The following is a 12,255-nucleotide window of genomic DNA, read 5'->3' as shown; positions in this document are numbered from 1 at the left end:
TTTCTTTTTCTCTTCTCTCTTAGGATGAGGAGGGACTCAGGCGGCGGCCTGTCTGAAGTGTGGCTTATTATGTTGTTGTGTACAGTTCAGGTGATAGCTGCTTAGCTGGCGTGCTAGTTTGTGGCCTACTGTTGTTAGCCAGTCAGCTGTTAGCTGCGGCGCTAGCTCGTTGCGTTCACTAGGCTAGGAAACGTTAGCTTGTTGCTATCAGTCTGGCGGCTGTTAGCTTAATGCTACACTGTTGAACGTTACTGTGACTAGGGGTGGGACGATACATCGATCCAGATCGATATATCGATCTATTATCAATAATCAAATAGGATCGATGCCACGTAAAAAGATCGATTCATATTGCGATACTCTTATTTTGAAAATCCGGCGACGGCGACGTCATCGCCCCGCGCCCAGTGTTGTGAAACTCAAACTCCGTTTAACATCAACAGCTGCCAGTAGCGTCTAGAGCGTCACTAGAGCAAGACTAGTGTGCCTATTCTGTGACCCAAAACATGTCCCTGCTGTTTTATTCCACAACGGGTCCAATGCATCTAACCTGCTTTGCAATCCTCGTCACTCCATTATGCCCACGTCGCGTTAAAGATCGAAGATAACGTTACTTTAGCGTGAGCTAACAAGCTAACCCAGAGCCATAGGCAGAGAGAAGTGGGGACTGGGAGGGTGCATTCTCGGGGATAGCCCCACTAACAGGATCTGGCCGGTACTGCACCTTGGGACTCCCAATATGCTTTTCCAGCCAAAATACAGCTCTGTGACAGTGAATAGGATATTAATATCGAGAAAAAAAAAGAAATTAACCAAAAACAGTGAACAGGAGGTCTATTTGTATTAAAAACAATAGATTGTTTTTCATTTAAATGTCTGGAAGAGCTCAAAAAAAATTTCATGATATTTCCATTGCCTTTTTTGTTTGTTGATTTAAATGTTACTGATTGTATTAAATGGGCACATAATATCGTCTCATATCGATCGCAGGCACCTGAATCGAATCGTATCGTATCGTGGCAGACTGTGTGATATCGGATAATATCGTATCGTTGTCCAAAGAATCGATATCGTATCGTATCGTGATTAAACTGGTGATTCCCACCCCTAACTGTGACTATAACATGCCTTAAACACTCTGACTACGACGTCATCTTTGACAGAGGATGTTAGTCGACCCTACACCCGGGTACCATGCCAGCAAGGACTTCGTCAACATGGAGAACGGCGGCTGGGTGGCGTAGCGGACATTACCCTCGTCACCAACGCAGGAGATGCCGGGTTCGACTCTGTGTCCCGTTAACCAGTGTTGCAGTCCTCTCGGCCTGCGCTCAGTGTGGAGGTAGGAGTCCTGACCGGACTTTAAACACTTCTTCTTTCCTTCCCTTCTAAATGTTTTGTAATAACGATGTTTCCAAAACGTGTGTTGCTGCAATACATTGAGGATATGACGCGTGTTGTGTGTGAATTGTCTTGTCACTGGTATAGCTTCTCTCTCCATAGAAAATCGGCGTTGTTTTTTACATGTGTAAAAATGAACTGGTTAGTTGTGATGAGAACATGTGTGTTCATGTAACGTTTGTAACGTGGGTGAACTCACAACTAAGTGGGTTAATTAACCTGTGAAGCTATGCTTAGTGACATGTGATTGAGGAATGAATCCTTTTCTCAGCCTGTGATGACAATGAACAGCATGTTCACATATTAACAGGGGTACCTGTTCAACCTGGTCGTATCAAGGGTAAGGTAGGAGGGGTGACCCCCCCGTTTTCCCTGGGGCTTCCCCCCCTCCTCTCAGACATGTTTGTTTACAATATATTGTGTCACTGTGTTTGTGGGGATACGATGTAACCCTCAGCTTAAGTTGCTGGGGTTGTGCTTCCGCTTGAGAAACGATTATTTTCCTAGGGAAAAGGTTGTTTGGTCACTATCATGTGTGCTTAGCAAGGCCTGTGGCCAATACGTAATCAAGGACTTATGTCTCTCTCGTTATGAAAAACGGCGTTCCTCTGTAGTAAGAGTGTACTTTTGCCATTTTTTGTTGTGATGAAGGGTTGTGTGTGTCGTTGAGATCTACAACTGGGTTAGGTTTTGGCCCACAGAAGCACATGTGTAAGTCTGGTACCGGGGCTCTTAACACTTTGAGCGCCACTCACGGCTAATCTCGGGTTTACGATTGTGACGTTGAAAGCCACGTCACGGCTTTTCTCTGATTTAAATTTTTTTTTAGTGATCTGAAATCATATTGCATCACGCGAGCCTACCGTTGGAGATCCAGGGGCCGCCGGCGATCAGATGTGAAAAAAGCGCCCCCTATCGTCTCTCAGATGGTAAATCACCCTTTTGGAATGGACTCAATGAAAAAATAATATTCCAGTCCACATAGTTCATTCTGGAGCCTCTGAGCCGCGGCAATCATGGGTTATACTGTACACACGTTGGATCAATATACTTATCGATTTTTTCGAATGGTCTGGAATCAGGAATTGGAATATACCATTTGGATACCATCTGATGTCAGGTAAGGAATCTATGTTATCAGTGTTAGGATAATCAGACTCGTTTTCATGGAGATATAAGCGTTTCCACTATATGTGATATGGCTGTTTCATTGTAATGTAATTGTATTATTTCATGAGGAAATAATAGCAGCGATTATCAGCGCACGGCACAAGCGTGCGTGCGCAAACATATACTATCGACCATCTAGCGTTTATTTGAAAACGATTCATAAATAGACAGACAAATGATAACATTCATGAATATTCCAGTAAAAGGTGATTACCTTGGAATGTGTTGTTTTTTCTTCGAAACAGAGTGGTTTTCAAAATGCTATAAAAAGGAAATGAAGCGATAAAAACACAATCTGCTTTGCCAATGTTGACTGGAAAATGATTCTTTGATAAGCGATGGGCAGATTAGACACATAGCATAATTTAAAACATAGATTAGGCGATATTAACGTTACATGGGCCGTGGACCGTGGCATCAACGGGGTAAAAAGGAAAACACGGCCCGGCACTGAAAGTGTTAAAGGGGCCCTCTCTGTTCTGTGTTTTTTCCTTAGTAAAAATCAGATAGCAGGTTAGCACATGAGCTATGTGAAGCTGTTAGATGCTTCATGTAGCATGCTATGACTGGGTCATGCTCTACTTTGTCATTACATCGTATCAGGGGTGAGGGGTCATAAAGGGGTGAACTGGTAAACCTTTCCTCCCCTTTTCTGATTGGTCAGGGGTTAAAACCCCCTGCCCATCAGGGTTCCTGTCACGTTGCTGTTCGGCACGTTACAGGGTAGGGGGGGGGTTCCTGGTCCCACGCCCTGAAAGATTGGGCGTGTGCACCGCGGAAATTCCCCCGCCATAGAGTACGTCACTGAGCGCGTTTCTATTGGTAAGACTTCCGTGAGTTGTTCAGGTTCCATGTTATGGATCTGTTTAAGGGAGTTGTCAGAGCTCCTTCTCACGAAGCTCCTCCTCAGGGAGAAGTGCCTTCTGTGAGTTCGGACCCTCCTTCCCAGTGAGGGAGCCTCCTCAGAGTTTCAGAGCCTCCTCATCAGATTGTCAAGATGAGTAGAACTTCAAAAAGGAGTTCTGCTCTATTGTATGTGTATTCGATTCAATTCGATTATTAAGTGTGTATTGGTTCAGAGCCTCCTCCTCGGAGAGCCCTAACCCAAGTGTTACATAGCTCAATGTTGCAATATTTCTTTTCAATCTATACAGCTCGCGTGGGAAGTCTCTCTGGGGGTTCCCCGTCCTCTCCTTTTTGGAGTAGGTGGACAGGGTATTGTTTAGGGTTTCCCTGACTCCTCGCCTTATAGGTCTGTTGAGTCATGGGTTTCCCCCCGTCATAGGGGTACGTCGCTCACCGTCCCCTCTTATGAAGTGTGGTTGACGGGGTGGTGTTTCCCTCAGCCGCGTCGCATGGGACCAGTGCACGGGAGCGGAGTGGGCGGTTTTGACGTGAGCGAGGAGTGGGTTTTAAAATGGGTCGGTGCGACGTCCGGAGCGAGAGTTCTCCTTCGCTCCAATCCACTCCAGGCCGCTCACAGTGGTTTAACACTGATGTAATATACATGTAGTACAATGCCAAAGCAACAGATGGCGATGTACAAACATGAAGGCCATTTTCAACCAATGAGAAGGGTGAACCTGTGATATCCTGTTCAGGCTTGTCACTCACATCCTGTTAGAAAAAGTTTTGACGCCATTGTTGTTGTCGTTAGCTTACATGCTAACGTTAATGGCAGCGACCATAGCATTGTGGCTAGGCTAGCTATCATCGCTTAATAGAGCTAGTGAATGGATAAACAACGTTATTTAACATTGCAGAATGGGTACAATTACAATGCGGCTCAATACAAACAATTGTTAAGGGGCCCAGGGGGTGTAGACTGTTGTAGTTTGAGCTAATTTACACCATGCTCCAAAAAAAATAAAAATAATCTGCTGAGCGATGTGGCGCGGGGAGCGCTCGATTCAAGTTGAGTGGTGAGCGAGCGGAGAGCGACTTGGGGGCGGGGTCAACATGAGCGATTAGCGGAGCGGACCAAGCTTTAAAGATCGAAGAGCGAGGGCGGCTAGGTGGTGTAGTGGGCAAGGCACTCGCCACCAGTGTGGAGACGCTAGGATTCGCGTGTTCGAATCCAGCTCTCCACATTGTTTTTCAGTTTGGCTGGTCGTCCGCAGTAATACACATTGGCCGTATTACGGGGAGGGAAAACTGAAGGGTGGGGATCGAACGTTGTGAACAAGCGACTCCTACAAGTCGGTTGGTGCGCCTGCGCAGTAGAATCAGGAAGTGTCGGGGGCAGCGTGAGCCTCCCACGCGTTACTCCTCGACACTGAGAGATCGAGCTGCGCAGGTGAAAAGATGTGACTGCTGTTACCTCAAGTACCGGAGGGGACTTGTGCTATGTATGACTTAGTCCACATTGCAGCCGGCTTGTGGGAGGCAAGAAACAGCGTTTGTGACAGGGGAGGGTTGAATTGGATGATACGAAATTGGGATGGGAGAAAATATGGAAAAATGGGAGAAAAAGTGGATCAAAAAAAAAGAGCGAAGAGCGGATTTCTCGCCCGCGCCGATCCGCTCACGTGGCCTGCATGGGACCCATGTCCGTATAATTTTTTCTTTTTCTGAAAAAGGTAAAATTAAAAAGCGGCTTCTTGTCGTTCCCCAGGCGGCTTGGAGGAACGGTATCTGGTGTCTTGTTAGACTATCCATTGATGTGTTTTGGGTCTCAACGCGTACATAGTGCTGGCTCTGGGTGTTTCTGATAGGAATCACGCATGAGGCTGGTGCGCCTTGGTTGCTGGTTATTAAAACTGCGTATTTATAGGGGATGGAGTTTGTCTCTTCCGAGCGCCAGTTTACTAGGTTTGTCTCGATGAATTCTCGTTCATATCTGGGGGATGTTAACGGAATAGATCAAAGCATAGGTAGAGGGGTCTCACGCCCTTGGGGTGGGCCACTGAGCACGGTACGAATAGGACCGTCTGGGTGGCGCCCTCTATAATGTTTTAGATCGACACGCGTACCTACTCCCTCTCCTGGAATGGGGATGTCGGCGTGATTAGGGCACGGGACTGGTTCTGGTCACGCTGGTCCAGGTCAGTTAACCCGTTGTCTGCCGGGGACGCAGATCTTCTGTTCTGGTACCCTGAGGGACTTGTTCTTTTTTCAGGGGGAAAAATGCTGGGTCGGCCCGGGTGTCACAGGGTTGGGCGTTATGGAGACCCTGTCATAAAGGGGCTGGTTCTCCATTCCTTTCGCCCCTCTCTTCTCCCGCTTACGCATGGCTGAGAGGGGGCTGTTGAGGTGGGTTTTGTAGTACTCCTCTGGCATCCCTGTGTACGTTCCGGTCCGCCGGGCCCGGTCCGAAGTCGTTTTCGTTGACCCGTAGGCCTGGGATAACCCTTTTTGAAAACTGAAACACTTGTACTGCGGTATAGCCAGTGTATACCCGCAGGTGTGTTTTGGAGTTTTTTCCTGAGGGGTTATAGGAACAACCACCGCATGTAGAGGGTGGATGATTCCCTGGTGTGTTGGTTACCCGGTTGAGTGTGCCCCTGCACGTTCATGATGTCTGCCAATCGTGTCAGCCTTCTCTGCCTCGGACCTTCTGGAGAGTCTGGGTTTTTTGGTGGAGGCTTTGTCATGGTGCTCAACAATGCCATCATACGCCCCTTCCGCCGGGGTGCTGTTTTCAGTTGACCCCTTGGCGCCTGTCTCGTCCGCAGTGCTCCAGGCTCGGGTCAAGTGCCTGCTGCCTGGATTGAGGGATCGACCTCTTCTGGAGGTCGTCTCCCCGGTGCGCTGCCTGCTCCCGCTGTAGTGTAGCCTCTTGAGTGCTTCGAGTTACAGCCGTGCTGACTGCCTGAGTATGTCAGGGTCAGTGTGCCAGGCGGCATGCTAGTGGGGGGAAGGGCCCGCTCTTGGATGGGCCCTGTCTGAATACGCTGGCGATGTGGGGGGCGGTGTCACTAGTGACCGCCTGGTGAGGTCTTGATGCTGTGGCGTCATGGACCTCTCCGGGCCCCCTTTTTCCGGGGGGATCCAGTTAGGGATGGGTACCTTTCACATTTGAACCGGTACCGGTACCTGTGAATCGATACCGGTACCCAACGGTACCTTTTTTCGGTACTTTAGTCTCAAGAAATTTTATTTACCTACCTCAGTCGTAAAAAAAAATCCAAACTTCAAATAACTACAATTTCGACAATTTTCGGCTTGTCATTGCTCCGACTGCTTTGTTGTTGAATCAAGTCAAATCCTAGGTAAGCATATATTGTGCGTGTGAACGTTGACATGAAAAGAAAAAAGTTAAAAAAAAAAGTTAAAAAGTAAAAAAAAAAAAAATTAGAGAAAAACACGAGATATCTCGTGAGTGGCACGGAAAGTGTTAATATCGTTGAAAATTTGGTTTTGAAACCAAGCCATGTTTCTTCAACCAGTGTACCATTGAGCTCATCTGACCAGTCCAGACTCTCCAGTTCAAGGTTAAAGGCCTCGCTAGAGTAGGTTTTGAGGTCTCTAGATGTGACTGTTTTGTGACAGCCAGCCTTTTGTTTTAGCTTTTTGCGGGTACAGCATATCATATAATGATCACTTAGCCCGCATGCTATAACCCCTTTATTGGAGATCTTGGACTTGTCAGAGGTCAGGATGAGGTCAATGGTAGTCTGAGTTGACTCACATACACGTGTGGGTTGGGTGATTAGCTGGCTGAGGCCGTGCAGATCACAAAACCTATTGTAGGATTTGAAGACGGGTGCATCTTTTTGTTGCATATCCGTGTTCCAATCCCCAATAAGAATCATTTCTGCATCCTCAGCTCCAGCTAAGCACGCATCCAACACATCATAAAAGCCATTTTGGTCTGGCGGTCTGTAAATTGTGCCGACTAGAACAGATTTAGCCCTTTCAAATAGAATTTCTACAAAAACAGTTTCAATAGCCTCATGATCTAGGTCTGTAGATCTGTATCCCTGGCGGAATCCGTGGTACCTGCCTGCTTCAAGGTGTCTACTATTATCCCGGTACCAAAGAAATCCTCCCCAACAGGTCTCAATGACTACAGACCGGTGGCACTCACCTCTGTGGCCATGAAATGTTTTGAGAGGCTGGTTAAGGATCACATTTGTGCTTCCCTCCCCAGTGATATGGACCCTATGCAATTTGCATACAGGCCAAACAGGTCCACTGATGATGCGGTCTCCCAAGTACTGCACAGCACCCTCTCTCACCTAGACCGCCAGAATGGGGGCTATGTGAGACTTCTGGCGGTCTAGGTGAGACTGTTGTTCATTGACTACAGCTCAGCGTTCAACACCATAGTCCCCACCAGACTGGTGGACAAGCTGATCAAGCTGGGTCTGAGCTCCACTCTGAGCGCCTGGATACTGGACTTTCTGAGTGAAAGGCCCCAGGCGGTCAGGGTGGGGGGTCAGACCTCCAACACCATCACCCTGAGCATCGGGTCCCCCCAGGGCTGTGTTCTGAGCCCCCTGCTGTATTCACTATACACACATGACTGTGTGGCCAAGTTCAGCTCCAACTCCATAGTGAAGTTTGCGGACGACACAGTGGAGGGGGGGGCTGATCTCGGACAACGACGAGAAGGCCTACCGGGAGGAGGTTGAGGTACTGGAATGCTGGTGCCAGGACAACAGCCTGCTCCTGAACATTGGTAAAACACAATGTACACATGATCGTGGATTTTAGGAGAAAACAGCAGGGGACACACATACCACTGAGGATAAACGGGGCTACCGTGGACAGGGTGAGCAGCTTCAAGTACCTGGGGGTCCACATCTCAGAGGATCTGACATGGACAACACACATAGACTCAGTCGTAAAAAAGGCCACCCCTTAGGGTCGGTACCGACCCCAAAATGACTTTATGGTGATAGATCCATATTTTTCAGAGTGATGCAAAAAAAATTGCGATTTTAAAATCAAAACGTTTTCAAGTATTAACATCACTAACATGTCACAAAAGCATGTAGAATGTACATTATCATCAATACGTTAGTTTAGCAATAGGTTAAAAGTGTCCTTAGATAGTTTTAAGTTTTCGATTTTCGATCGTCTAGTCCAAGTCTGAAACGGAAATGAAAATTTTTAACCATGGGAATTGTAGACTTTTTGCTGCCATTTTGTAGAGGCCATGCATAGCTGTCGACCAGCGATTTTTCCGAACTACACTTCCTGTCAGAGACTGGGGGGTTCAAAGTTCAGCGTTCTGAATGAATCATATCAATAATTGTTATGATTCGCAATAATAAGCCACAAAAGGTAACGTTTTTGACAAATATTGAAACGCAGTTAGTTTCTCCTCCCTATTGTTAGCATGTAGGAACAATTAGATATGAAATTAGTTTCAAAACGGTTACACTGTGGGGGAAATAAAAAAGTACACTAGATTACAGTAGATATCATTATCTGTTCTTATGCACGCCTGGTGATACTAAATCCAAATTGAACTCGGGCATTTGAAAGATAATATATGTATATATATATATAAATGTGCAAATTGGCTATAATAAGGTAATGTATAAGCATAATATTCTATATTCTATAATAATATTTCAAATTGCATTGGTCCGGATGGGAGAATTCAGTACTGTATCTACAGAACCTTCGGTTTTATCATCTTCCCTTTATTAATTTCCTTAGATTATTTGTACACATGATCTCAAGAAGGTACTGAACGAGATCAGTGGCAGTTCTTTAAGTTTGGTCATTATTATCATGGTGTTATTCACTGTCAAAGATCCAAAGAAAAATCATAATTCATATTCTCCTTTGTTTCATCACAATTTAAGCAAGCCTACTAATAGACACAATATTTCTGACACTGTGAATACATTCCCTGAGGTCCATAGATGTACCTAGATACCAAGAATATGCAAATAGCCCTTGTAGAAGTGGAGCAATATTCCATTTACCTAGGTATATATTTTATGCGGATTTTCACATCGTGTGGAACAGGTTAAGGAAGTTCAGAGTATCGGAGAAGATACTCCAGTCCTTCTACTCCGGAGCTGTAGAGAGCATCTTGACTGGAAACATCACTGCCTGGTATGGAAACAGCATGGCACAGGACAAGAAGGCCCTACAGAGAGTGGTACGCTCAGCCGAGCGTACTACGGGTATTGCACTACCACCCCTGCAGGTCCTATATAACGATAGGTTATGAATATAACCGTAGTTCTATGAGTGTTAGTGACGCTCAGCGTCATTCTGCACATATCTCGCTCCAGTGTATATGCACTGAATAAAAACTTCACAATGTACCTTTACATACCAACATCCGTCTGACCACACCCCCATCTGCTACCTACATAAGCAGGGGTGGGGCCACACACTCATCTCCTTCTCAAATCATTTCACCACAAGGAAAGATCAAGGGCCGCAGTGGCGTCTAGACGCTGAGCGTCACTAACACTCATAGAACTACGGTTATATTCATAACCTATCGTTCTATATCGTGTTAGCTGCCGCTCAGCGTCATTCTGCACAACAGGAGCTGAGCGGGAGCTAAAAGCTCGACAAATGTACCCCGCTCCTCACTGGTAAACAAGAATACCCTGAAGACTCTGGCAGGAGCACTCATTCAAGGGTACTACGACTATGCTTGCACTTCATGGTACCAAAGCACCTCAAAGGCGCTAAAAACAAAATTACAAACATCTCAAAACAAACTGGTCAGACTACTGCTTGACCTTACTCCTAGAACCCACCTCACCCCTGCCCACTTTGACAACCTAGGATGGCTTAGAGTAGACGACAGAGTACAGCAACTTGCAATGGGCATGGTCTACAAGATACACTACACGACCAAGGTACCCATGTACATGTCAAAATACTTCCCAAAGGTCAGTGAATACCATGATCACAACACCAGAGGGAGCTCCACAAATCATGTTAAACCCAGATTCGGCTCAAACAAGGGACTAAACACGTTTAGCAATTATGCCACATCAATGTGGAACGCCCTACCCAAAGCTGTAAAGGAATGTGAATCACTACCCACTTTCAAAAACACTCTCAAAAAACACCTACGGGAGACTGCAATTCGAAACTGGCCCCTGTAAATGTCCTAACACAACCCCCTCCAATGTACAGTAAATCACCAAGTATGGTCTTGTCAATATTCCAATGTACAGTTTTGCTTGTATAGTTGTACGCGAGAGAGGCGTCGTCGCTCCCCATTGAGTGAAGTATATTGTGAAGTATTGAGTAAAGGGTGTGAATACTTATGTACCTATCCATTTATTCTTTAAAAAAATATATAAATTTTCACTTTGTCATTATTGGGTATTGTGTGTAGAAGTTTGACGGGGAACAAATATTTAATCCATTTTGGAATACGGCTGTAACTTAACAAAATGTGGAAAAAGTGAAGGAGTATGAATACTTTCCGGATGCATGTATACAGTAACTGTACCCAGCAGGGTGGTGATTGACTGTAAAGATCTTTTTTTTGATAAATAAATAAATCATACTACCACAGCATATCCAAAGCAAAAGGTTGCATTGATACAACCAGACTATTCCGTTGTTCAATTTGTCGATTAATCCAATAACTGTTTTGATCTGAACAGTGTACAGATGGCTACGAATTCAACATTGAAGAACAAGAATGCAAAGGTAAGATATGAATGACCCAAAATGAACCTATAAATTACCCAAAATATAGCAGTTGTAGAATCTTCATGGTCTGGTAATAAGTAATTGTCCTATTCTTGTACACATCTTTCATCAGTATATACAATATTATGCAAGCTCTTTTCCAATGTTCTTAAAGGTCCCATATTGTGAAAAACTCACCCTTTCAGTGATTTTGCACATGCATGTGGGTCTCTGATGGCCCTAACATGGTTCTAACATCCATGCTGTGAAATAAGACAATCCAGTCCGATTTTACACACAGCCGTATTCAGAAACTGTCTTTAAACAAGACGTTTGGACTTCCGTCTTTATGTGAAAATGCTCATTGCAAGGCGTGGTCTTTGATTTGTGTATGCATGTGAACCAACAGAAATCTTTAGCAGTAAGTTGGATATAATATTGCTGGATCTTGAGGCATATTTGATCTGCAATGCCTAGTTTGACAGTGTGATTTCGACTGTGAGCTGCCCATGCGCAGTTCCAGAGTGCAACGTGCGGTCCTTGACTCGTGTGTGAAAAACATGTTCTTTTCAACCTGAAGTTTAACCTAAAATATGTTTCTGCATGTCAACCTAAAATAAATGTGGATATGATATTGCTGGATCTTGAGTTATATTTGATCTGCAATGCCTCGTTTGGCAGTTCCGGTGCGCAGTGTAGGGGTGCGAGAGCAGCTCAATTTAAAGTAGGGGTGGACGGTATGGTCTAAAATTTATATCACGGTATAATTTGAAGCATAGACGGTAACGGTATATATCACGGTATCAGTGTTTCTGTTAGAATATTTTTTTTTGCCTGATAGGCAGGCTATATAAAGAATGACATCCTCAAGGCATGTAGATTTATAATATTTTAACTTAAAACTAGGCTACTTTTGCATATAAAGTCATTATATTCCAAATAAAATAAGTCCCGAGTCGAGACTCCTGCTCCCATTGCAAACAGCGGGGCTGGATTTTGCTAGAAGCATATGTAGCTGCAGAGCCGCAGAGCGAATTGAATTGAATAAGAATTGAGACAAAGGTGCCACTCATCCTCAGCTTTAAGAATTGACAATTGTGTCAACAAATTGAC

At 45.2% G+C, this 12,255-nt stretch overlaps 1 protein-coding gene across 1 annotated transcript in view; it reads left to right on the top strand.

The window, feature by feature from the left end:
- LOC311231314 (EGF-containing fibulin-like extracellular matrix protein 1) overlaps positions 1-12,255 on the top strand; it is a 274,116-nt gene that overhangs the window by 42,733 nt on the left and 219,128 nt on the right. Inside the window, exon 3 of the mRNA XM_084317859.1 lies at positions 11,115-11,160. Within this exon, the coding sequence (XP_084173985.1) occupies positions 11,115-11,160 (46 nt within the window). The remainder of the gene's footprint in view (positions 1-11,114; positions 11,161-12,255) is intronic.

Source organism: Notolepis coatsorum (genome assembly GCF_963971535.1).
Source record: "Notolepis coatsorum genome assembly, chromosome: 7".
Lineage (NCBI taxonomy): Eukaryota > Metazoa > Chordata > Actinopteri > Aulopiformes > Paralepididae > Notolepis > Notolepis coatsorum.
The sequence above is the reverse complement of the archived record's forward strand: the minus strand, read 5'-3'. Positions and strand labels throughout refer to the sequence as shown.